This window comes from Cryptosporidium ubiquitum (assembly GCF_001865345.1).
Source record: "Cryptosporidium ubiquitum isolate 39726 chromosome Unknown contig_7, whole genome shotgun sequence".
Lineage (NCBI taxonomy): Eukaryota > Apicomplexa > Conoidasida > Eucoccidiorida > Cryptosporidiidae > Cryptosporidium > Cryptosporidium ubiquitum.
This window is the reverse complement of record NW_021639830.1, coordinates 189398-215003: the sequence shown is the minus strand read 5'-3', so window position 1 is coordinate 215003 and position 25606 is coordinate 189398. Positions and strand designations below refer to the sequence as shown.

General features: G+C 29.4%; 16 protein-coding genes across 16 annotated transcripts; 7 read left to right on the top strand and 9 right to left on the bottom strand.

The window, feature by feature from the left end:
* Positions 1-153: 153 nt before the first annotated feature.
* Positions 154-714, top strand: cubi_00637 (uncharacterized protein; the record flags this gene model as incomplete). Its single annotated transcript, XM_029017650.1, has 1 exon — positions 154-714. One exon carries the CDS (start codon positions 154-156, stop codon positions 712-714), a length of 561 nt encoding a protein of 186 aa, XP_028873448.1.
* A 453-nt stretch (positions 715-1167) lies between these two features.
* cubi_00636 (uncharacterized protein) lies at positions 1168-2700 on the top strand (the record flags this gene model as incomplete). The annotated part of the gene is made up of 1 exon (XM_029017649.1): positions 1168-2700. One exon carries the CDS (start codon positions 1168-1170, stop codon positions 2698-2700), a length of 1533 nt encoding a protein of 510 aa, XP_028873447.1.
* A 1772-nt stretch (positions 2701-4472) lies between these two features.
* Positions 4473-10094, bottom strand: cubi_00635 (uncharacterized protein; the record flags this gene model as incomplete). Its single annotated transcript, XM_029017648.1, has 1 exon — positions 4473-10094. The coding sequence occupies one exon, from the start codon at positions 10092-10094 to the stop codon at positions 4473-4475; it is 5622 nt and encodes a 1873-aa protein (XP_028873446.1).
* Positions 10095-10506: 412 nt separating this feature from the next.
* Positions 10507-10818, bottom strand: cubi_00634 (glutaredoxin related protein; the record flags this gene model as incomplete). The annotated part of the gene is made up of 1 exon (XM_029017647.1): positions 10507-10818. The coding sequence occupies one exon, from the start codon at positions 10816-10818 to the stop codon at positions 10507-10509; it is 312 nt and encodes a 103-aa protein (XP_028873445.1).
* A 151-nt stretch (positions 10819-10969) lies between these two features.
* Positions 10970-11370, bottom strand: cubi_00633 (uncharacterized protein; the record flags this gene model as incomplete). The annotated part of the gene is made up of 2 exons (XM_029017646.1): positions 10970-11254; positions 11305-11370. The coding sequence occupies 2 exons, from the start codon at positions 11368-11370 to the stop codon at positions 10970-10972; spliced, it is 351 nt and encodes a 116-aa protein (XP_028873444.1).
* Positions 11371-11864: 494 nt separating this feature from the next.
* cubi_00632 (uncharacterized protein) lies at positions 11865-12905 on the bottom strand (the record flags this gene model as incomplete). Its single annotated transcript, XM_029017645.1, has 1 exon — positions 11865-12905. The coding sequence occupies one exon, from the start codon at positions 12903-12905 to the stop codon at positions 11865-11867; it is 1041 nt and encodes a 346-aa protein (XP_028873443.1).
* Positions 12906-13147: 242 nt separating this feature from the next.
* On the bottom strand, positions 13148-13567 carry cubi_00631 (uncharacterized protein; the record flags this gene model as incomplete). Its single annotated transcript, XM_029017644.1, has 2 exons — positions 13148-13309; positions 13358-13567. 2 exons carry the CDS (start codon positions 13565-13567, stop codon positions 13148-13150), a joined length of 372 nt encoding a protein of 123 aa, XP_028873442.1.
* A 50-nt stretch (positions 13568-13617) lies between these two features.
* cubi_00630 (uncharacterized protein) lies at positions 13618-14026 on the bottom strand (the record flags this gene model as incomplete). Its single annotated transcript, XM_029017643.1, has 3 exons — positions 13618-13797; positions 13845-13892; positions 13946-14026. 3 exons carry the CDS (start codon positions 14024-14026, stop codon positions 13618-13620), a joined length of 309 nt encoding a protein of 102 aa, XP_028873441.1.
* A 214-nt stretch (positions 14027-14240) lies between these two features.
* Positions 14241-14873, top strand: cubi_00629 (uncharacterized protein; the record flags this gene model as incomplete). Its single annotated transcript, XM_029017642.1, has 1 exon — positions 14241-14873. The coding sequence occupies one exon, from the start codon at positions 14241-14243 to the stop codon at positions 14871-14873; it is 633 nt and encodes a 210-aa protein (XP_028873440.1).
* A 333-nt stretch (positions 14874-15206) lies between these two features.
* cubi_00628 (uncharacterized protein) lies at positions 15207-17510 on the top strand (the record flags this gene model as incomplete). Its single annotated transcript, XM_029017641.1, has 1 exon — positions 15207-17510. The coding sequence occupies one exon, from the start codon at positions 15207-15209 to the stop codon at positions 17508-17510; it is 2304 nt and encodes a 767-aa protein (XP_028873439.1).
* Positions 17511-17579: 69 nt separating this feature from the next.
* cubi_00627 (DNA polymerase epsilon subunit) lies at positions 17580-19314 on the bottom strand (the record flags this gene model as incomplete). The annotated part of the gene is made up of 2 exons (XM_029017640.1): positions 17580-19154; positions 19237-19314. The coding sequence occupies 2 exons, from the start codon at positions 19312-19314 to the stop codon at positions 17580-17582; spliced, it is 1653 nt and encodes a 550-aa protein (XP_028873438.1).
* A 199-nt stretch (positions 19315-19513) lies between these two features.
* On the top strand, positions 19514-20374 carry cubi_00626 (uncharacterized protein; the record flags this gene model as incomplete). Its single annotated transcript, XM_029017639.1, has 1 exon — positions 19514-20374. The coding sequence occupies one exon, from the start codon at positions 19514-19516 to the stop codon at positions 20372-20374; it is 861 nt and encodes a 286-aa protein (XP_028873437.1).
* A 1259-nt stretch (positions 20375-21633) lies between these two features.
* Positions 21634-23028, bottom strand: cubi_00625 (uncharacterized protein; the record flags this gene model as incomplete). Its single annotated transcript, XM_029017638.1, has 1 exon — positions 21634-23028. The coding sequence occupies one exon, from the start codon at positions 23026-23028 to the stop codon at positions 21634-21636; it is 1395 nt and encodes a 464-aa protein (XP_028873436.1).
* Positions 23029-23455: 427 nt separating this feature from the next.
* On the top strand, positions 23456-24160 carry cubi_00624 (uncharacterized protein; the record flags this gene model as incomplete). Its single annotated transcript, XM_029017637.1, has 1 exon — positions 23456-24160. One exon carries the CDS (start codon positions 23456-23458, stop codon positions 24158-24160), a length of 705 nt encoding a protein of 234 aa, XP_028873435.1.
* An 89-nt stretch (positions 24161-24249) lies between these two features.
* On the top strand, positions 24250-24875 carry cubi_00623 (uncharacterized protein; the record flags this gene model as incomplete). Its single annotated transcript, XM_029017636.1, has 2 exons — positions 24250-24286; positions 24343-24875. 2 exons carry the CDS (start codon positions 24250-24252, stop codon positions 24873-24875), a joined length of 570 nt encoding a protein of 189 aa, XP_028873434.1.
* Positions 24876-24983: 108 nt separating this feature from the next.
* Positions 24984-25484, bottom strand: cubi_00622 (uncharacterized protein; the record flags this gene model as incomplete). The annotated part of the gene is made up of 1 exon (XM_029017635.1): positions 24984-25484. One exon carries the CDS (start codon positions 25482-25484, stop codon positions 24984-24986), a length of 501 nt encoding a protein of 166 aa, XP_028873433.1.
* Positions 25485-25606: the final 122 nt, after the last annotated feature.

Sequence of the window (25606 nt, the reverse complement as noted above, 5' to 3'; positions counted from 1 at the left end):
GCAAAAAAGGTAACTGGTTTATATTATTACATTTGAGCGATATTTCCTCATATAAACGAAACTTGTTTTAAAGTTTACAATATATGTTAATTTGAAGTTTATTCTTAATGGAAGTCATTCGCATTAACTAAAAAGTCATTATTAGTCATGTTCATGAGATTATCATTTTGTATTTTTATTTTTGTTACATTTTTCGACATCAGTTTTGTTGCATCACGATGTGATTTTTCTACAAACTTGACAGCGGAAAAAATCGGAGAATTATTTGATGAAAATTGCGCTACAATTAGTTTGGAAAAATTGGTGTTTTCGCTCAAGGTTCTTCTTTCAGATAACCAAAAAATGTACCTTGCAAAAGAATTGCTACCTAAAGGTTTCAAATTGACTCCCAGCAAATGCGAAGATTCTGAAGTGTATAGTGATGAAGTAAAGGAAATCTACGAAGGTATAATTTCTCAAAACTTAACGAAAATATCTGTTTACGAGCTATTACATGTTCCGGAACTCATGTCTAATGCTACTCACTTGAGAAGAATTAGGAACACTATTTGTTCTCCTAGACCAGTAAGACCTAGAAGACACATCAAAAATAGAAATCCGAGTAATGTCCCAGGTGCATCCCCTTACGTTGTATATGAAGGAATGGTAGAGATGTATAATTCTGACTCTTCTGCTCAAGTTGGTAACCAGTCACTCTCCATCAGTGATAATTAAGTGTAACAGCGCAGACCTTAACTATATTATTGATTTTGAATGCCGTCTTTTATACTCCCAAATCTTGGCAAAGTTCTAGTTTCCGTTTTTCAATTTCTTTTAGAAATCTTAATAGACGAATCGGCTTCGTGAAATACAGGAGCAATATAAGAATGCGTTGCTGAATATAATCTTATTATTCTGATCGTCGACTAAGAACTTTTATTAGCTAGTTCGCCTTATAACTTTTGAATGTATTCTACAACCTGTCCCCAATGACCTTCACAAAACGAGGGAATGGCTACTTAAAATCTTACTTCAGAAAGTCTGATTTCTGTGATTCTTGTAAATAATAATTTAAGGCGTCTCATTAGAATAATAGTTATAAATATTTGTCTCGCGCCAATCCCAAAAATCCTTTATATTTGAGGGTTTTATATCTTATGCGAAATTAGGATTGCATTTTATGTAAAGATGTTCAAATCAAAGTTGAACAAAAGGCATGCGATTTTCACTTACGCAATTTTTAATGTACTGTATCTAGTACTTTGTTCTATTCAAAAAAGTTACCCTACTAATGGAGACAATACAAATTTAAATAAAGAACTTTTGTTAAATACGGATTTGTTAATTAAATTTGTGAATTTATCAATTCCTGAGATATCTCCAGATTGTACTGACGGGCTAGAGATTAGTCCGTTAATGAGTATCCAATCCAATGGCACTTTAAATGAAGAAAATATCTTATCACAACAATCCGAAATTGATCAATTAGTTGACACGAGAAAAAATATCGAGTTATCAAATGAATGCGAAGAACAAATTGAATGTATGATTCTTCCTGATAATGGAATTAAATTATCGAAAAGAAACTATAGTGATATGTATATAGAATACTTAAAGACGCTTAAGGAATCCGGAGGATTACACAAACGAGACGTTGAACATCGAGATTTACACAAAGACGATAAATTAAGTTATTTACAGAAGAATCCTCCTGTCACAGGAAGTTTTATGCCTGATGAGCCAAAGATAATAAGAAAAAGAGCAAGGCCGAATTTTCCACCAGAACACCTTTATAAAGCAAATATTAGAAAAAAAGACGGTAAGGATGAAGACAGAGCTCAAATCGACATTATGGATATTAAAAAGATTAAACTAAATAAGCCATCTTTTCGAGGTGGTACTTCAAAAGAGCCCCTTTCTCCATATGATCTAGTTATTCTTGAATTAAAGTCAAGACTTGAATCAATCAGAAACAAAAGACGAGAAGTGGAATTTTTGGAAAAAGAAAAAGAAAGAGGAGAAAGAGGGAATCAAAGACATTCTCATGGAACAGATTCAGAGATTCAAAGGGAAGCGACTAAAGGTCAATCTAGGAACTTATTTGAACTCACGAATCTGTTAAAGAATGTGGGGAACGGTCCGGAAAAACTTAAACCTCATTCTGATTTAAAAGAAACTGAAGAAGGTCACAAGACAAGTGAAGTTTCGGCACAGAGCACTAGAATAAAAGATCTAATCAAACGGTTTAAAACTCAAGTATTTCTTACTCCCCAAATACATCCAATTAGAGGGCCTGAAGGGAATCAAGACCAAGCCAGTCATTTTAATACTGAATCTACTGGAGAAACTGCTCAAGAAACATCTAGTGATCAAGAAAAAGACATGCCTAAGGGCGAATCTTTGGTTTTAGAACCGGGGAAACAACCTAAATTTCTTAGTATTGTGCAACTTATGAGGCCCTTGGAACTTAGTGTTAGACAATTCAGATCATTAAACCATCATCCCTCAAACAATGAAGATCAAGAAAAAAAAGTTGAAAAATTTGTCTCAAGATGGAAAGGTGCTATTAGTAGTGCTAATAAAAGGTTGGAAATTAAAACTTCTGGTTCTGAAGTATCTAAAACTCTAAGTTTGAGTGGGGAGAACTCTTCTGATAGTGATGACACCTATTTTGCTGATTACGTTGAAGTTGATGATGAATCCTCTGATGAAATGACTTAATATAATAAATCATATAGAAATATTTGGCTTTTTAAAAAACAATATGGGTCAAGTTTAAAAAATGGTTGGTAAAACTGTGAGAAATAAATTTTGGGGAACTGCTTTTAAATCTGTTAATATCCAATAGCCAAAGCTAAAATATGCAAAATTGCAGAATTGTAGCGCTTTTAACACAAGAAAAACCAAAATACTTAGAAGCTGACAAAAAAATATAGTCTTATTACAAGTTGAGGATTTTTGCAAGATTTATTTGGAGATATATCCCAAACCCCCTTTCTTCTTGCCTTTTTACTTTGCATGAACAAGTATGAACATTTAAGGATATATAGTCTGTAACTAATAAGGTTGTTAATCGCAACTGCTAATTCTATTACCGATAATGAAATTGTTATGTTTCCATGGAGCTTACCGTTTCATGAGTTAACTTGATTATTATTAATGGATAATAATTATCAGTTTATTTGCATGATTAAATTGATTTGCAATAATTTCATTAAACAGAAAAATGTTGGCCCAAATTTATTATTACTTTTTATAGAAATGTTTTTTTGTTTTCGCTGAAATAAATTACAGTTTTCTTAATAATACTAATTTATACGATTTTTAGAAAGATATGGAATATATATGATTAAATGGCTGAAATTTCTATTTTGAACCAGTAGAAATTGATTTTTACCAAGCATTTTTTAAATTTTCTTTAGTAATATAAGTATTGGCGTATAATTGTTGCATTGTGTAATCAACTTTGACTTTCAAAAAAAAATGCCAAAATTCATTGTTTTTTTAATAGTATCTAATTAAATTTTAAATCGTTAATTTTAATATTATTTTATGTTTTTCAACCCAAAGAATAAAGTATATTATGCTTCAATTATTATTGAATTAAACTTATATCTGAAAAAAAAAATTGCTAAATAGAAAAGCCCAGGGTTTATCTTTCCGAATCTTGTTTGAAATAGTTTTATAATTATTAAATACTTTAAATACGTCAACAAAGATATATATTAGTTATAAAATTTTAAATTAGTATTTTTGGAACCGATTTTGGAAGGAAAACAATATGAATATACACCTTATATAGATTAATCATTTCATTATATTCGGATGAATAAAAAATGCCAATTAGTCACAAGTTCATGAGTGTTTCTTAAAAAAAAAAAGATTATAAAAAAACTAGTTTAAATCTACGTACTTTGTTAAACATTAAATATTCAAAAACAAATCAACTTATCAATCTGATTGGAAAAAATATAAAGACCCACCAATAATGAATATGGTTTGATAATTAGAATAGAGTATTAAATTATTCTATTTATATTTTTTTACAAGAAAATATAAAGATGGGTAATAAATGTTTAACGCACTTTTTTTTAGAGTTTATAACAACTATTATTTAACACCAATATGCAAAAATTCTTTGAGATCAACTTTTCTTTTTTTTATTTGAATTCCAATTCATTATTTAAATTATGCATAAATCAATGTAAAGGGATAAACATTTTACAAAATAACACAGAAAGTAACTTCGGTAACAATGGTGCTAAATATATTAAAAGGATTACTTTAATTGAAAAGATTTAATAATGAAGAGAAGATAAAGCCTTATCTCACTAAAGCAAGTTTTTAAACAATTTTTAACCATAAATTATCAATATTGTAAAATTTCAAAATATTAAAATTGTTAGCATATTTTGAGGTTAAGTTTTAATGAAAAGTGTTATCCAATTGGCAAGTTATGCTAAAGTTGCAGGAAAAAAAAACTTATTTGTAGGTTAGATAATACGCTCTCCTCGAGTATTAATACCAATAATCTCTGAATTTGGTATTATTGATCTGATTTGATTTGTAACTATTTTTGCGCTTTGAATCTCTGTATTTTTCAATGATATTTCATTAAGAAATATGAATGTTACAGAAGAATCCTTTATTAAGTTAATTTTGAAATAGCTAAGTATTTCAAGTATTGATTTTGGTGCAGAAACTTGTTCAATTCCCTCATGCTTAATGAATAATTTTTTTTTGGAAAGGAAATAATTAATAAGGACTGAAAGTATTTGATATTGAATAGAATTATATAATGTAAATATGAAACCAGATTCTTGATGGTAGTTATCTAGCGTAATAAAGTGAGGTAGTTCGTTGTACTGAATGAGGTTTGGAATTTTCGGGATAGGGCACTCTAAGAAATCAGGTCTAAAAACCACATCTTTAATTCTTAGGTCATAATTTATGGCTTTGATATGTAAATCAGAAGAGAATTTTAAAAACTCTTGTACAAATGAACACATGTCCCAATATTCCCTCGATCGATAATATAGTTCATAATAATTATCACCTTTAAACAAAACTGATCCCCCAAACCTGGAAATTACATTTAGACCAATATAATCTAATGACAAGATCTCTCCTTCTTCAGCAATTGCAGAGAAGGAAATGTTATTGTTCAAGGAAATCTGGTACAATTTTAACTTTTCAAACATATTTGATTCCAGATACCTAAATACTCGGATATATGAACAATGCTTTGGTTTTCTATTATTTGAATCCCAACAAAGTAAATAAAAATAATAATACTCTCCATCGGTAGTTACTATGCTAAGATCAAATCCCTGATAAATTGACATTATATCATATACAAGTTGCAGATTTTCTTTTTCATAATTTTTTGCATGAATTCTTACTAAGTGTTCATTTAAAACAAGCTCTATAGGGACCCCTTTCATTAGATGGATCTGAATAGAATCTTTATCTGAAGGTAAGTCACCAGGTTTTAGAAGTTTTAAATCAAATCCGTTGATTGCGAAAATAACATTTATTCTACCATTAAGTATTTCTCTAACAAAAATTGAGAGAGCGGAAATAACTGTATCTTCAGAATATCTAATGACAAAATATTTTCTCCCATTTAACTGAAAAATCTCCTCATCATTTTTGATAATAGATTTTTTGTTCGTGTTTGGAATCGCAATATTGTATCTCACTGAATTTGAAGGTATATCCAGGAAAAACTTTTCAAGCTGTGAATATGATGTATGCATCATCATTCTTTCTAGAGAAAGCTTCATATTTTTCTTAATTATTGATATCTTTGCCTGATTAATATCCATTATAGGTAAAATATACGTAAACCTAAGTCTTTCAAAGTCCAATGAAAATTCTTTTCCAAAACTAAAAATCTTCCTTAATGCATCTTGGCTAGGTAAATTACGAACTTTAAGTTTGATACCTGGGTCTATCGCACTAATTAATAACCGGTAAGATATCATGAATCGATACGAAAAGTGTTCGTTAATATTTAATACAATTGAATTGTTCAGATAGTTTCGCCTTGAAGAACAAAAGCGAGGCATTGATCCAGATAAATACAATTCAATAGCCTGCGACATTTCAGATTCATAAATCGGAATATCAAGAATATGTGTTGAAAAATAGTTCATATTGACAAAAAGTTGAATCTCTGATGTTAACTCGGAAAAACTCATCTCAACAGATTTCGTATTAATTTGTTCTGAGTTATTTAGAATAAATAACTTGTTCTTAGTTATATCATAGAATACCTGGCTATTTAAATTTCTCCTTTTTGCAATTGAATTAACAAATGCATTAATAAGTCCTATCTGTAATTCATTTTGTGCTTCCAATGCAACCGGATAAATTAAATCAATTTTTTCAGATGTTGAGCGAACTTTCTCAATACCACTTCTCAATAATAACATGTACAATAAATGGCTATTCTCACTTACAATCCAAGCAAACTCCCTAATTGAATCATGTGAATTATTCAGTGGAGCGAGATTCCTATAAACCGGTATGTAATTTGAGACATCTTTTTGAAATAATTCTTTTTGAATTTTAACAAGAGGCGAGGAATCTTGCTGAAATTCCTGATAATTATCAACTACTGCAAGAAAAACAGGAGTTTCCCTTCCAAATCCGGAATATTTCCCAATTGCTCGAATACTAGTCAGTTTTCCATTTTTATCCACAGGAAACTCTAAAACCAAAACTTTGGATTTATAAAGAAAGAAACATGCAGAATCAAAATTTAATTCTGAATTATAAGTCACAAGTGAACTGAAAATGATTCTGATAATATCTTTATTTAAATCAATCATTAACTTATTGCCTGAGATGATCACTATATCCAAATTTAGAAAGTAATCAATATGAAATTCTGGGAACAATATAAAAAGTTGATTCATTTGGGTTTCAAGCTTATGGAGTGTTCCTACAGTGTTTTTTAAAGAAAAATCGACGGCTAGGTAATGAAGATAAAATTCATCATCAATATGTTTAGCTACATATTCTGGCAAAACCACAGATCCTGAATCCTTAATATTTGCTCTTCTTTTCAGAAAATCAGAAATTGTTTCTCCAGGAATATTATTGATTATACAATGAATTACAACAACATTATATTTTTCATCAATATTAACACCCGTGTTGTCATATGGCCCTTTCAGACTCTCTAACCTATCCAAATATGCTACAGTACAACCAGAATCTAAGTTTGAATGCGTGATTTTTGTCTTTACTTTCTTTAACTGTATACTTTCCGGGTAGTTTGATGAAGAAATATGAGAATCCCATGATGCCATTTTGTCTTCAATCTCAAATTCAACAGGTTCATTATCTAAAACCGATATACTTTTAATCCTATCAATAAATCGTTCAGATAAGGAGATAGAACTCCCCTTTGCAATCCTTGTTATTAAATTTTCTGATTCATATAATATATTTAATTTATCAAAAAGTTTTTCACACTCCAATTTTAACTGAAGAAAGAAAACTTCAATTCCTATCAGAACAACCCTCTCGACTTTTTTAGTTAAAGAACCTTGTTCAAACATTTGAAAAAGTTTTTCTTTAATCGCACCTAAGCTCGAATTTAAAAGTTTAATGAACTCAGTTAGGCCATTATGAAATGATTTTCCTCTGATCGAATTATCATTCAATTGGGTTATATAACTTTTCAAATTAGTTATCTGTTGTATGTAAGAACTAAAAATGGAATAAAGAAATGAAACTCTTTCTTTTAATTTATTTTCAGGTAAAATCAATGGTTTTATACCTTTGGACTTAAACAATAAACTTTCATTTCTTACTATTGAGTTGTACAACAAATTAAAGTCATCACTGCTAAAAGGCATTTCCGGATCTTTTTTAGATTTCAACATTTGAGACAAAGAACCTGCAAAATAAATTTGAGCCATGAGGTAAGTTTTAAAAACAGATTCAATAGACTGAATTATTTGATTATTGAAAGATTCATCAAATCCTTTCAAAAGATCATTTTTAGAGGTTAAAAGCTTACTTTTTATTGAATCCATTAATATTTGAATTTCTGGAATTTCTCCTGTAATTGAGGGTACAGTGCTAGTTAATTGAGAAAAATCTGAATTAAGATCTCCCATACAATTTCTCATTGCCAAATAATTGGAGATATATGCTTCAAAATGTCTTTCCCCTATCATTAAATGTTCAATTAATTCAATAATTGAGTTATATTGACTATTATATCCAGTTATCATGGTAAACAAAATATTTACCGAATTCATATTTTCGCGTAACTTTCCTAATTCTTTCCTATATTTCTTAACTTCAAAATAAATTAATTGGTCAACTTTATTCAAAGTGTCAATAACCTGCTCATTCATTGCTATAGTATCAAAATAGGTCTTCAATTTCTCGCACGATTCATCATATTGACGTCTCCATCTAGTATATTGACTTAAATTTTTCACAGAAGCACTTGAATCAAAATCTGCCCTATCAATAAATAGTTCATTATTCACATAATTTGAGTTATATAACATATTCAATTTCGAGTTTTTCTGAACATTATTAATAAGTTCAAGAAAATATTCTAAATTTGGCATTTTATCATCTCTAAAAGATTTTGAAAATGGTTCCAAAGATAAAAGACTTAACACTTTACTCTCAAGATAATTGACTTTATTGAGCGAAGAGACTGCATTATCCAATATTTTTGACAATTCAAATAGTTTTTTCTCTGTTAATTTACTTTCATCAACAGATAAATTGAAATAACGATCCCACCATTGAAAAGAGTTATTCACTTTTGAAAATTCAAAGATATGCATTAAACTCTGGTATCTTTTCTGTAATTGAACTTGAAACTCAGAAAAAAACAAAATTAGACCACGTAAATATTCCGCATTTACTTGACCAGCTACTTTATTCAACAACGAAACACTGTTTCGCATACTGGTTGAATAATCTTCAAAAATAGCATATCTCTGTGTTATGATTTCACTATTAATTGAAATAGATCTCAATCCTTGTAATATCGTTTTTGAAATACTTAAACTACCATCTACTATAATTTTCTTAGACTTCACAAATTCTTTTAGTTCAGAAATTCTCAAGTCGCAATTCATTCGATATAATGTTTTTTTTTCCACAAGATCATCCAGCGCAGGACCAAAATATTTCGCAGATCTTTTGTATTTATCATTACCAAAAGAAGCTCTAAATGATTCTGGAATCATATTTAAAAGTTGATTATCTTGGTTATTCCCTCCAAACAATGGAATATCTACATTACCTATTGAATCTAAACACCCTAAAAATGTTTTTTCCAACTTGATGTTAACTTCAGATATAATAGACATGTATGAAGTTAAATATTCCGAATTACCAACTATCAAATCGAATATTTCCTTGAAACGAGAATAATCTAGCCGTTCGTTTATTTTAGAAATCTTTTCTCCCCGAATAATTGATAGAAGTTCATTAACAATCACCATAACTTGTTTTAAACCTTTAAACCTAATTAAATACAAATTTACACAAAACTCTTCTTTTGCCTGCTCATTTTTTTCCGTTAAATTAGATATAATCTCGCTCATAGAATCTATCGATTGTTTGATTTCCAATTCTAAATCCTCCAAGTTAAATATCAATTTGTTATCTTTGAAAAGTCTTAAATGCTTGTACATGTTCTGTATTTCCAAGAAGTAGTAATAATCTGAACTTAAGTGTTCAAGATCTAAAACGCTACTAAATATGTCACCATAAAGTTGATCTAGAACAGAATTTGACAAGTTTATGTTTAATAATAACTTTGACGTAGCTTTTACTAACCTGGAAGCAAAATTTGCATAATTATATTCTAAATTCTCCTCCCCAGATTCGCAAACGAGTGAATCCAAATCAAACCCATTATTATTTAAAAAGTAATAACCATACTCTCTAATTAAATATGTAGGAACTTCCAGTTTACTGTTACTTTCCCGTTCATTGTTAATTCCATTGTTTTTTAAATCCACCCCAAATTTATCGTCCAAACCAGAAGAAATACATTCTGATATTAACTGTATTAATACCAGTAACCAAAGAATGAAAACAAGCCTGTAAAGTATTTTTCTCATTCGTTAAAACCCTTACAACTTATTTTTGTAACTAGATTCCAAACTGAAGATCTTTGGAACCACAGGTATTTAAAGCTTCACTGCTCTAATTTCACAACGTTCGTGTAATGAACGTATATTGTACGAAGAATAGTGCAACCTTACAATATAGAAAAACAAAACTATAGAACGTCTAGAAGAAATCCTCAAATTGTTCACTATTAGGCATATCCGAATTACATGCCCCACAATAAAAGCGCGGCTCCCCGATCTTGCAAATATCTTAGTAGTTCGATTTAACAATTTCAGGAAGACGTTCCGACAGATTTCTATAAATTAAACATTCCAACTAGGAACAAATGCACAGTGTAGAGTAAAACATGAACACATGCCTAAGAAAGGGGAGACCGGAGAAAAAAACAAGTTAAGATGCCTAAATTCCCTTAACAAAATTTTGTAATGAACCATTTTCTAACAGTTTTACGGTATCGTCACACCCTCCAATGAACTTTCCACTAGCAAATACTCTTGGAACTGTTCTGCCCCCAGTTAATTTTCCGCAATAATTCTGGATTTCTTCAGCATCTGCCCTGCCATCTATGTTCAAAATCGAAGGTGAGTAACCAGCACCCTTTAAGCTGTTTATTACTTTTATGCAATATGGACAATAACTCTTTGATATTACGCAAATTCCTCCAGAATTTATGAATGATTCTACTAATGACTCCACTGTATTCATTGCCATTTAATCGATATTTTTTATTATCTTTACTAATACAAATTTATTTGCTCCTTTTAAGTAGCTTTTTTACCACTGATGTTTGATATATTTCGTATCGCAAGTGGCGGTATAAATATCCTAAAATTGCATTTCTATAATTGTTTTAAGAAATGATTCATCTTCGATAACTTCTTCTTTTGTTCTTCTTTGAATGTTTTGATCGATTTGTGCTGCATTCGGAACCTCCGTTCAATGAGCTTCTATTGCTGTTTATATTCATTACGTCAATTTCACTTTTTTCAGTAACTTTTCTGCTCTCATTCAACGAAAGTCTGTCACAAAGTTCGTTTTCTAAAAATTCACTTTCATCTTCAACAATCATTTCAAGACGGTCTTCATCTTGATATTCCCGACTATCTCCAGCCTCGCTTCCTTCAGAAACTTCTGATTCGTTCATATTCTGTTCATCATTAGATTAACCAGATATAATAACTATCAAAAACAACTTACATATTCATCAAAAAGAGTCCTAAGATGATAAGTTGAAGGGAATCTTGTAAATAATCTCGTGTCCATTCTAACAAAAAAGTACGAATTCGCGTAATTTATCAAAATTAAACCTACCTTTCCTCATTTAGGTCAACATTTTGACAGCACAAACAACTAAATAATTTGAGCATGATCAATAGATTCAGAAAAAATCACTAACAGTTTCGTGTGCAAATACAAAAAAAAGGTATCGACTTAGACGAGACGTGCGTTTGGATTTAAATCTATTAATACCTAAGTATCATAGTATAAACGGAATCATTACAATGTATTTGGCCAACTAGATATATTTTATGAATGTATTATTTTTTTATCTAAATATCTTGTGAGTTTTCTGCGCTTTAATTCCGCCCTAAATCCTTAAGTCTTTTATATTCTTACCATTATCTTTGTTTACAGCTACTTTATTAGCATATTAGTTTAATAAATACTGTATATATGCGTATGTAACTGTTGGATTGTAGAACATTTTACTTTTCCCCAAACAATTTCAATTGTTGGCAGTGTATAGATTTAAACATCTAGTTGATGTCTATTTCTCCCGATTCAGTAACTGCATCTACTGCAGATTCCGTTACTTTGGAAATTCTTTTATTTATGTTCTGGAGTTTTGTTTCAAGGTATTTTTTAACTATTTTGTTCTTGGAACTGGAGATTTTGCCTTCAATGCTTTCTCTAGCCGCTAATAATTTTTCAAGATCATCACCAACTACTGGTTTCTTGTTTTTAAATAATTTGGAAAATAGTCTCAGAACAGTACCTTGTTTCTCTTGATCACTTTTTTCCTCAACGGTTGTGTTTTCTTTTAAAATAGAACTAGTTTGTTGATCTTTTGAAATTGCTTGGCTCTGATCAAGATTTGTCACAGGTTCATCTTCTAAATTTTCCTCACTGACTTCAGCAGCACTTTCTGTGTCTTCATGAACTCTATCCTCGTCACTTTCGACATCAATTTTGTCAATTTCGGATGTAATTGGATTCGCTACCTCTTCCGATTCCTCCGTACGAGGTTCAATCATCTCTTCTGATAAAGAACTATCATTAGCTTGATTTCCCTCTTCATTTCTAATAGATCTTTCTGAAGCATTTGTATTTTCTTTGAAACTACCAACAACTACTGGAATATAGGGTGGCACAGACCCCTCTTCAGACAATATTTGTGGAGAATAGTCCATCGAAAATTCTTCTTCCAATTTTTCCAATTTCTCTTCTTCTTCTTTTTCTTTAAGTAATGAACGGATCTTGCGCTTAATATTCGATTCTTGAATGTAACATCTTAATTTTTTAAACGGATTTTTTGAACCATTTCTTATCTTTTCTATTTCTTGCAATCTTGTAGTTAAACTTTCAAGAGTATGTTTTTCATCAAATTTTTTTCTAGATATCTTGGGAAATTTGAGTTCTACTCCATTTAAATTATTTACAAACTTTCTAAACCTACTTTCTTTTATTCCCCCCTGTACATTTGTATTTTCTTTAGATTTTGTTGAGTTTGCATGCACAAAGGAATTTGACCCAAGAATTAGCACAAACACAACAAAAAATAGGTAACTGACTTGCATATTCACACAAAATTCTCTAAGTTTCTACAAATTTTTCTGTTTTTTCAAACATCAAAATACTTTCAGTGGGAATTATACATGCATTAAAACCGCCATTGGATCTATTAATCATGAAACTAAACGTTATTTTCTTGATATTGTAGATGGATTGGAAGGAAGAAAGTCATATTCAATATATATTGAATATTATTTCATCGATCAATAATTATTATTTTTGAATTTCGTTTTTTTTATCATTATATTCATATTTTCAAATTACATTGAATCCTTGCAATTAACATGAACGCAACAGTAGGTGTCGATACGTTTGGCCAAACATATTGCAAGACACCGTTACATGGAGAAATTAGTACATTACCTGTACTATCGCTCCCATTTTCAAGTGAAATTAGTTTTGCAAATACCTATTCCAAATATCAATTTTATTTGACACAAAAGTGAATGTGACTTACATCTCCCTCTTTAACAAAAGTGACGGGCGAAATAATTATTTGATATTGAGAAATCCCTAATGAAAAGAAAAGTGCTTGAGGGAGGCCTGTTGCATACTGTAATAAGCTAGGCAATACACTATTGCTTAAAGTTGAAAACGAAAGTATCCCTAAAACAATTAGAAAATCTTCATAATTTTTCCACTTACATGAAAGAGCAGATACTGTCATAGCTGAACCAAGATTTGGATTAAAAATCACTTTATAGTTTAGTTATTGTTTTAAGTGTAAATATAAAGCAACATACTAAGACAATTCAAAGCAGTACATTCTTTTCTCTGTAAAAAAGGATATAATTCTTCTAACCTTCTTTCCACTATATTTTTATCTAAATTACTTAAACTAAGTCTTGAAATATATCCATAGTATACAAAAGGAAAAATTCTTAGTGCAGAAGTTACCTAAAAAGTTTATTATATTTTTCGTTCTATTGAAGAATATTTCTTACATTGTTCATTTCCTTAGGTTCCAGTATTTTATTTATTTCATATTTATTCTAACATGAAATATTAAAAGCCTTAAACAACAATATTTTTATTACCGACTTACAACAGTATTTCTTAATGAACAATTGGATCTCAAAATATTCAAAGTAATTATTAGTACTATGAACGTTGATTTAATTCCCATAACTTTACATTGATTAATAATAAAATAAGATATTTCTCTTTTGAGTGTATTACAACCTTCCCTCATCAGTGTGTAAAAGGTGTGGAATTAATTTTTGTTCAAAAATTAAAGTATTATTTGTAAAAATACCAATGCGGCGGTTACTCTTAATGATTGAAGGATTTCTCATTAACTTGTTGTATTATCAATCTTTCCTGAATAGTTTACATATATTATGGAGTATTCCCATAGATATAACCAAGGAATTATGAATGCTAGACGCCATTATAATATAATATTATCTCATATTGAATGTTTAATTGAAAAAAATAAATTTTTAGAATACGCGTTTGGAATTAGTTTTTCAGAAATACCTGTAACATTTAACGAAAGAATAACTAATATTGTTGCATACAAAAAGATGTTACACTGTTTAGAGACCGTTAAATATCAAATAAGTGATAATAAAGAACTTAAAGATGAGCACTTCGAAAGAATTGAAATATTAAAGTTAAAATTAGAAAACAAACTAAATATGGTAATATTAGAAAATGAAAACCGGCTTGAAAATATGAACAAAAATCTATACTCACAGTTAAAATCAGAAACCACTAGAGATGAAATTTTTGAAAATAACTTGACCACATTTGTTGCAAAAAATTATTTGGATCAATCGGTAGCCACTACAAAAGATAATATGGAACAAGAAACTATAGATTATTACAGGTTTGATAAAAAAACGATAAATGATCAATTTAAAGACGAATTGGTTGAACTAGCTGAAGCAATGAAGTATTCTGCTTTCAAATTTCAAGAACTACTTGGAAAAGAAAGAAAAGTAAGTTTTAAAGAAAGAAAAAAAAATTGATATTATAATTATTTAGATTTTATTCAGTTTGGAAAATGAACAAACTATAAATTCTGAGAGAACGCAGAAATCAATTCAAGAGATGAAAAGATTTATAAAAAATTCAAACATATCACTTCTTCATATAATGATACTCTTTTTAATGAGTATTTTATGTTTTTCTTCAACATTTATTATTATTTCCTTTACTTAAATTACAAAAAAAAATTATAACTCGTAAATTAGTGATCTGGAAAAAACCTAATCGCATTTATGTATAACTAATAATGTTATTAATTCAAATTTTCAATCTCACCTTTAATAATACATTTTTCTTTTAACATCAACAAAGTTATGAATAATATTTCGTTATATTTCATTTTCTTATTCTTTTCTTTCAACCTGTTTCACATTTCTAAAAAGACAAGTGTAAGAGCTTTCGTCTTACCTAAAAGAATAATCAATGGGTCGAGAAGCATTAAATCTAACTATGACTATATAGTTGTTGGAGGCGGAGCCGCTGGGTGCGCATTAGCTAGAACTCTTGCCGAATCAAATTATTCTGTTCTGCTTGTAGAAAGAGGAGGCGCAAGAATGGATGATTCAATACTTACTCGAGACATCAAAGGAATGGGAAGAGTTGTGGATGATAAAAAGGTTAGTGAATTAATCATTACTAAACAAGGAGTCAGAACTCATGTGGGAAACGTATTGGGAGGTGGGACGGCTATAAATATGGGAATGATTATGGAAGAAAACCCTGAATATTTTCAACTTTTAAAAGAATATTCTGGGGCGAATTTCAACGAAACTATTTTAAAAGAAAGTTATGATTGGATTGTAAATAAAGTTAGTAACAAAGGTGACCAAAATCTTCCAATAGTAGAGCCTATGGAAGGTGCATTTAAAGATATTGGATTTGTGACAGAAAGAAACCCAGAATCCGAATTTAGCTTAAATAGAATAAATGGAACTTGGAGAGTATACAATATATTTAATGTGAGCGACGAAAGTTTTAGAATGTCATCTGATATTTTACTCTCTGATTATCAAAGTGCCAAAAATAATACGGTTATTGAAACAAGTCCCGTCGATATTTTGACTAATCACCTTGTTACAAAAGTAGAGTTTGAAAAAATAGAAAATCATAGAGAAAATAGAGGGAATGGACCACATAATAAAGATGTCCCATTTATAAGGAATGTAAATTCAGGAGGAAAGTTTAATTTTAACAAAATGAGTTTTCAAACTGCATTTTCTGGTAAAAACCACTCTTTAAGTGCAAAGTGTGTCATTTTAGAAAGAGTTATGCTGAAAAATCAGTATTCTGACTTTGACGATTACCCATTGTTAAACATAACTACAGGAATGTTGACAAATGAGTTTAGCGTTGAAAAAACTATAAAGCCTTCAAAAGAATTGATTCGAAGTATTTTTGCTAAAAGAATTTGTGTTAACGATAATGGAATGATAATACTTTCATCCGGTGCAATTCATACCCCTATATTACTTTACAAATCTGGTATAGGACCTATTGAGTCTCTTCAAAATATGAATATTATGCCATTACTAGAAGTTCCTGATATGGGAACAAATATTGTAGATAGGTTGTTATTTGCAATTCCGTTTTTTTTCAAAAAGGATATTTCTACAAGCTCCTTTGTAAATCCAATAATGTCGAGTTTTTCAAATTCTTCGGGTAATTGTGGATATAGTTGTAGTACTATTAATATTGAATCCTTGGGTGGAGGGAGAACAGTGGAAGGGACTTTGTATGCCACAAGGCTTATTTTTCCTCCAAGACTCAGAAATAATATTGTTACAGATTTTGTAATTGAAGTTTTCAAAAAATGCGCAGAAAATTACCCATTGAGTGGAGGAATACCTATTTGTCTTGTTCTTCAATATCCTTTAGAATGTCTCAGAAGATCCGCTGCTGTTTTTTATTTCACCTCTGAACCAAAGAGTAGGGGTGGATTAAATGTAAAAAAAAATGGAAAATTTGAGTTGGATGGGAATTATTTGTCAGAAGAAGAAGATAAAGAAAACGTGATCATTGGACTTAGTTCTGTGATTAAAATGTTAAGGTCGGGAAAATTTCAAAATATTGCGGAAGAGGGAGGATACTCATCTTGTCCAATGACAGTATTGAATGGTATTATTGGTGTACTTTCATCTGCTAGAACTGAGAGATTATTTATCAATAAACCACTATCTCCAGATTTTATGAATGAGCTTGAAAATGTTTACAATGTAATCCTTACTTATAAAAATTCATTATTCCCCGATGAGTGTAGTACGTTGCCCGACCCAAGAGATTGTCTCGAGAGTAAAAACATTATATTTGAAAAAATTGCAACTTTTCCTCCGATACTTCCAAAAATTTCAGATAAAGATGAAGTTTTAAGATTGGCTTACAATATAGGAACAAGTATTTGGCATTGGTCAGGATCTATTCCATTAGGAGAACTGGTAGAGAATGACTCGTTTTTATTATATGGTACGAAAAATTTGGGGATTGTAGACGCATCTCTTTTAAAAATATTACCAAGAATTAATCCTGTATATACAATTATGAGTATAGGTAGATATGCAGGAATTTCAATCCGTAATTTGAGAAAAAAGAATCAAGAAAATATTGAAAAAATACATGCATAACAAAACATCTTCATTTAAGATTTTAATTTCAATTATTTAAATTGTAAGAATTAATAAGTATTATATTAATTACAACCATACATGGTCAATCGAATCAGTTAACACATTAAACTGTACCCATGAGTTCGTGTTATTAAAAGATCCTGGATTTACAATCCAAATTTGATTCATTGACTTTACAGAGTAGCTTGGGCCAGAGTCACCAATAATTAAAATTTTTGGAGTTGGTAGTAAATATAAGCAATGATCAAGATTCGGTATAATATTCGAACTTGTAGGAGTTAAGTGTTGTTGGCCTAAAACAGTTTGCGGTATAATACTTTCCAAAGTTTCAGGTTCAATATTCCATTGTGTTGTGAGGCCTACATCTTTAGTACCAAAATAAGAAAATAAAGTCTTTTCTTTAAGTTCTTTAGTTAGAGAATATCTAGAAAAAAACATTTTGATCTCACCATCATCAAGAACAGATGGGTTTGAAAGAAAGGAAATTTTCGATTTGGGGAACTCTTTAGATAGATATGATGTATAGTAATTAGATAAAGGGTTTTTCGGAATTAAATTTGGCCCAATATCATTTGGTCCAGAAATAATGAAGAAGTCGGAGTTTGAAAGCAATACTGGAAATTCCCTAAAAAGATTTTTGAGTTTTTCAAAACTTTCTATAGTTTTGCTAAAGTTTATGTGGGAATTTTTAAAGTGAATTCCGTGTGTATTTTTGTTGAATGTAGATAATTTTATAAATTGTTCTTTTTCACTAGAACCAGATTCGTTTTTAAAAAAGATATTTTCTTGGTCCTCATTTTTTCCATTTTTATCAGTATCACCATTTGTAAAGTTACCTAATAAAATAAAGCCTATTTGAAGATTTGTATCTTTCATCAATTTTTCATAGCCGGAAAATACTTTACGTAGATTTTCAATTGCTTTCGCATTTGTTAATAAAATATCTGAAATAATTACCCAATAATCATTTCTAGATACTTGAACTTTAATTCTTAAATCTTCAAAGTTTTTCATACAAAAATGTTTCGTATCAGTTTTGATTTGTTTTTCGTTGCTATCACGATTTTTTTCACGATTTTTAGATATCAATAAAGAATTGTTGAAATTAGAAAATAAATCCGATAGAATAACATTTGTGGTATCTTCATTAATATTTTGGATTGGAGGATGAAACATAAGGTACACGTGAAAACTTTCATTCATTTGATTTATCTTCCCTCTAGCAATGACAATGTGATTAAAGCAATAAATACCCTTCCCAAACAAAGTTATATTTGAATTAATAACAACTTTAACTTTATGGGTTGGATCTTCAATTAATATTTGACCTTCTCCATTATTTATTAGCATTCCTAAAATAGTTACATCATGATTAAGTGATATTGCATATTTTAATGGATAAATTGTGAATTTAGACTTCTCAATATCCAAATCCATACTAATTTCTCCAATTAATTCATTTCCATTTTTATCTAAAAATGTTTCATCAGTCTTTAATTGATTTTTGATATAGAATGAAAACGAATTGTGTTTTATGAGTAAATATTCTATTAGTAGATACCTTAATAAATGCCTCTTTCTGAAATAGTCTATATTGGAGTGGATATATGATCTTTGACAATTTTGATCAATTCGTTCATTCTAATTAGAATTTGTGACAATAAGATTGATTGAGTTAGATTTATTTCGAGAATTAATATCCGCTGAAATTAGTAAATCTTACCTTTAATTCAAATAGATTTTCAAAATACTTAGTACATCTTTTTTCACTGAAATTTGAAGATAAATGTATGCTCTCCATGAGAAACAAGTAGTTATATGTCTCAAAATTTTAAATAATAAATTATTTTTCTTTTTATTTCAACTTGATAAATTTCAATTACCTACTTTGGTGGCGGTATAAATGCAATATTTTTATTTGTTTCTTAGATTATTATGCAATTTAATGTGTGAAAATTAATAATCTAGCTATGGTGTATTTATTTATTTATGACCACTTGATGGACCCATACGAATTTAAACAGTGTTTCCCAAATGTTGAATTCAAGTTTTTTGGAATAGGGAGACTTGATCATTTCAAAATTAATTGGATCGCAAAGGGCATTCCATTTTGTTGTAGGAGGAGACCAACATTGATCCCTTCATCAAATACGGCAACATATGGTATAATTATTGAAATAACTAACTACGAGAGGAAACTGATAAGTGAATACATTCAATATTTACCAAACAACCTCTTAATCAATGCAAATGCTGTTATAATTAAATTAAATAACTTTGAAAAAGCAAGAAAAAACTCGGAAAAGAAGTTGTTATCTTTAAACTCAACAATTAATACTTCCGAAAATCAAATTTTATTTAGTTTAAGAGTAATCACCTTTTGTACAGAATCTTCAAATATGATATTTGATAGTACATTCGTTGATTTTTTATTGAAGAACGGAAGTGCTTTTTCAAATTCGAAATACTTGTCAGAGGTAAATAAATTATCTAAAAAAATTAGGCCAACACTCCCAAGTGAAAACTACATAAATCTAGTAACAAAAATTGCAAGATATTATCAATTGCCTGATTTTTATGTTGAAGAGAACTTAAATTTATCATCTAAACAAAAGCTAAGCTTCTTTGAGTCCTTAGCCAGAAAAATTGCACTTAAATACATTTATTTGATCACTAAACTTCAATTACAAGGGGTTGGATTTGGAATAATAGATTTGCTTTGGGAGCTTGATCCTCGGGATCCACTTGTTTTTGTTGATTACGGAAAAATAAACAAAAGAATTGTTCTTTTCATCGCAACTATGATGATAACATTTGTTTCAACAATATTATATTGTATAATATTTTGGTGGAAAGAATAAATCAAATAACTGAACTTTAATTGTTTGAAGAATCATTTTAATGTTTCCTACTTTTAATAAAAACAACAAACGCCATTTATATAGTATTTAACTTCAATCAAAAAGTATACCAAATCTATCTGAATAAAATTTCTTTCTCTTTAATCTAAAAGTTTTTTATATTTACTTCAAGATTCAAAAGAAGCTTATAATTTTAGTTAAATGTTATTATTCATGAAATCCTAACTCAAAGCTTTTTATTTTCAAATAAGTAGAATACAAAATATTAGGTAAGAAATAGTGCCGTTTATTTTTTCAATAGTTATCGATTTTTTTTTTCTTGGAAATTTTTAAATGTTAGATTTGATATTTTCGTTATTCTTTCAATAGATAGAAATTAGTTTGGAGGAAAATAATATAGAGAAGTATTTTCTTGAAATAGCTTTAAGTAAACCTTATTAAAACAATAAAATATTGAATTTGATTTAAAATTTCCATATTATTTACCTTAAGAATTTATATTTTTAAGAATCAATACGTTTTCTTTGAATTTGGGACAAAACTTATCTGTATTCCAGAGCATTTTCCAAAGCATATCAAATTTGTAAGTATTCCAAGGTACAACGGTTTCGGTCTCGAACCTATATGTTGTGATCCCAGTTACTAATAATGGAGCTCCAATTTTGAATTCTCGGATAAGCTTTGCTTGGAGTTTTTTAAATGATTCAGTTATTTGACGATCACTAATTGAGTTCATAAATACATAAAACTGTGCTCCTTAGTAAATATTCTCTGTTGGTTCTTACAGCTAAAAATGATTCTAAAATTAAATCTAAAAATAATCAATAATAGTAATTACACAAAAATTGATAAGCATACTGAAGTGAAAACTTTGCTCTTAAGTAAGTATTTTTTTTCCGAAGAGTTAATGTTTCCGAGAATTTTAATTAAAATTTATTTCTTGTAAACGGTCCATACAAATTCTTAATGAAAGACTTTTCTGAAAAAAATAAAATGAGACTTTAAAAAATAATCATTATATTTGCACTTCAGGGGAAACAGATTCTAGATATTCATTCTTAACTAATGCTTCACATAAATTAAATTCAGATAGAAGACATTAGAAAAATCAATACTTGATAATATCGTGGGGGTGGTGGTGAATTTTACTACTAACTTGATAATTTTACCTAAATTCTTTCTAAGAATTTTAGAGGTTAAAATAAGCGATTTGATAAATGCAATAAACAAATTTAAACCTCATAAATAAAAGAATTATTCTAGAAGTCGTAACCCCTGGATACAACCTCCTTACATGATGGCCTTAATAAAATAGTGTGCTCCATTTGGGAAGAAAATGAACCCAAAATGTCGTTTAAAGGAGGATATGGCCGAATAATTTCTGAGTCTACTAATGATTTTAAGGCTAGGGCATGCTTATTAAAACCCAACTGATCTAGCCATCTTCTACAAAACGCAAGCGTGCCAAAGTGAGCATTGATTCCTCCAAGGAGAATTTTAGCAGATTTAAGCCTAATTGAATTTTCATTTAGGAAAGGATTATCATAATATTTCATGTAATGGCTACAGTCTGAACCTTCTGTAACGTAACCTCTCCCTGTTGTTGCAAATGTTTCAATCGCATATATTTCATTTTCTTCCATTCTTGTGTTGTCAGCTGTTGCGATAATTGGGACCGATTTCCCTCCATGGATATGGTATGGCAAAATTGAATGACCATTTAGATTTCTAATTGGTTTGATAGGATATAATTTACTTTTGTATTCAAATTCGTAAGATTCTATAACTTCTTCTATAGATGATCCTATATCAGAAAACATAACATCAATTCCCGCAGTTTTCAATCCTGTATTTGTTGCATCTATTGTAGACTGGATTAAGGGGTCAAAAACATCATTAAATGCAATCGTAAATGCACAATCAATTATCATCCCATTAACCTGTACACCAAAATCTAATTTACAAATATCGTTTTGGGTTAATTTGGTAAAATCTCCGGGGTTTGGAGTGTAATGGGCTGCACAGTGGTTTAACGAGCATCCTGTTGGAAATCCCCATCCACTTTTGAGTCCTTCAGCAGCGACCAAATCTTTAGTTTTACCTTCTAAAATGTTGCATATATCTATAAGTTTCATTTCTGGTCTAATGATACTCTGTATGTACTTTCGTACTTGCCTATGCACCTCTCCTGCTCTCCTAAGAGAAGAGTAATCTAGAATATGGGTTTTTTCTTTAGCTTTTAATTCTTCAGAAGATATTCTGTATGAATTAGACCCCGTATATTCGATTATTTCTCCTTCCGGAAATTCATACTTAGGATAAATTTGATTTACAGGTACAGTTGGAGGAGATGTTTGTTTACTTGATTCAACAGCTGGCCAATTGCAAACTTTTCTCAAATGAGAGTTATCTTGCATGGGAATTGAGTAAACAGGAAGATTGGGGATATAACAATCATCATGATCTTCAACTAAATTTTCCTTTTTTTTTTTTTTTTTGACTTGTTTATTGTCTGTAAGAAGTGTCTCAATCGGAGGTTCTTCGATATTTAAAATTTCTAATTCTTTTAGTAGGTACTGAGTTTTTTGTTCAGTTTCAAATCCTAGTTTGTTGCTTATTTTTTGCGCATCTTCTATGTGTTCATGTTCGCTCATTTTCGTATATTCTATTTCTATATTCTACTTTAATTGCGCCAAAGAGTGGTGATTTAAATTTTTGTTCTATCATAATTGACAATTAAAAAAGTAAACAACAAAAATTTCAGATTTTGCGGTATTAATTCACATATACAGATACATAAATACATAATAAATTCGATTTTTTTTTAAGAGAAAATAAAACTTACCAAAAATAATAATGAAAAAGCCGTACGTAAAGGCGCGTATGAATGCATGCCTTTTGTTTAATATAGAAAAGTCAAACTAGCGAAAAATTTCTAAAATAGAATGACTATATATGTTATCCAAGATATTTTCCTCCTTATACCTACTATTTAGCTCATGTTCTTCTTTATTCTCTTGAGAGAATCATATTTTCGCTATTAAATAAAAGACCAAATAGTTATATCTAAAAGAAAAATTTATGTACAAAAAAATAAATACATTCAACATTGAGAGTTTTCCATTTAATGGTTTTATTCTTAATTACCAAGAATTTTTATTGAGTGTTTTAATTACAATAATTCTGATTTACTTTGGAATTACCTCGATATTTTATGATGCTGAAATCTTACCTAGTCGTGTAGATGGGGCAATTGAAAGCCTTGGTAATCAAGGATCACCCAACCATATTGATTCTTTGAGTAATTTGTCAGCACAAAAGCACATTTGCAAATTTATTAATGACTTTAACGAAATTATTTACGATGGCTATGAATTGAATTCCGCTCAAATTTTTTATGAAAGGTTTTTACAGCTACTTTCTGAATCATTTTTCTTGAATTCAATAAATATCAGCTATCAGTTTTTATTCTTAATTTACAAAAAGATACTAGTTTCGAAAATAAATGGTTTAAGCATATCTCATTTACAAGAGCTTTCTAAGGTTATGTTATATAAGTTGAAAATTCCTAAGTATACATTAATTAAATGCTATTCTGAAATAATTAAACTTGACGATTCAATTTTATCAAAAGAGCAAAAGAATTTCTTTATAGGCGAACAAAATAGACTGCAAGTAATAATGAATAGAGAGAGAACAATATTACTAAAAAATATTAAGTTGTATATAGTGAGAGTTGTAGAGAAGATGAAACTTGCGTTAAAAATGCTTGTATTTTTATTTTAACATCAAAAGAATGGCGGGATTAATGCATTTGGGACTTGGCGCTAACATAAAATACGAAGTAAAGCATTTTACCTGAATGTTCATCTTTAATGAGTGGAGAAACTATCAATCAAAATAATAATCAAGGTAAGCTATTAAATCAATTGGTTCGGTATTAGAGAGTACTTATAATTTTTGTTCAGGAATATTTCCAACTCATCCATATTTTTCTGAGAAATCTGTGATTAATAAAATTAGTCTAGCTGACGAAATCCAACTTTGTGTAGATGAATATATCCAAATAGTGCAATTTTGGCAATTTAATGTTGGAGGCACAAATAACATCGTAAATGAAAGTTTGAATCAAGATTCAGGTGAGAATCCAAATATTTTAAAAGAATACTTATTTTCCCTTTTGGATTTACCTGGAAATTTTCAAAATGGAAACCCATTTTTTGCAGATGATCTCTTTTCTCAATCGTTGAATTTGTATAAGAGAAAACCACTTATTTCGAAGAGAACGATCAACATTAACAACTTTGAGAACTCAACAAATAAGAATTTAGGCAATGACGAAGAGACAACCATGCTAGAGAATAAAAACAATTTTAATGAAGATATCGAAGTTTTAGAAAGCGAAGATGAATCAGACTTTGATTACGAATATATGAGTCACAGTAATAATGAGGATTACGACGAACTGGAAGATAATACTAATGATAACGATGTTATTTAATATTTTACTTATGTTCTACTAAATTTAAATGACTTTCTATTAAATATATTAAGAATGTTTATCTTCAAAATAGACAATTTCTGTTTTCGTTTAGAATTCTCTGCTATTTCAGACACTTTGTGATGCTGCAATATTTGTAGGATCACAATAATCAATATCATTACTATTGAATATTCCCGTGTTAATTGTATTGGTACATTCTACTTTTGTAGTAGAATTCGCGCCAGTCTCTTTCCAGTTCTGATACTGTGCAGAGTTGCAGTTGCACGCAAAAGGATAGTCATTCGTGTCATAAATAACAAATGCACCCCTATTACTTCCAGATGTGTCTTTTTGGTTTGATCCCATGAACTCTTTCAGATTGTTTGACATACTACTGAAAATAGAAGAATGCTCTTTTATTGAACTATCTGCGTTTGATCCACCAAAAACTTTAAATTGATCTTTAATCGCAATAATTCTTGAAATAGTAACTGGATAGATATCTTTTTGGAGAGGTTCTTTATTTTTAATTACAATATCTTTCATAATGTCAAGTTCCAACTGTGTGGACCTTGAAGTAAAAAATACTATAATAAATACAAATATTTTTATGGTTAATCTTTCCATTTTAATAACAAAAATGTACTTGCTATAGGTTATACTATAAAATTTTCTTTTTTTACAATAATATAATTAATGGAAATAATTTTTAAGATGATATTATTAACGAGATTGATTCATCAATTCAT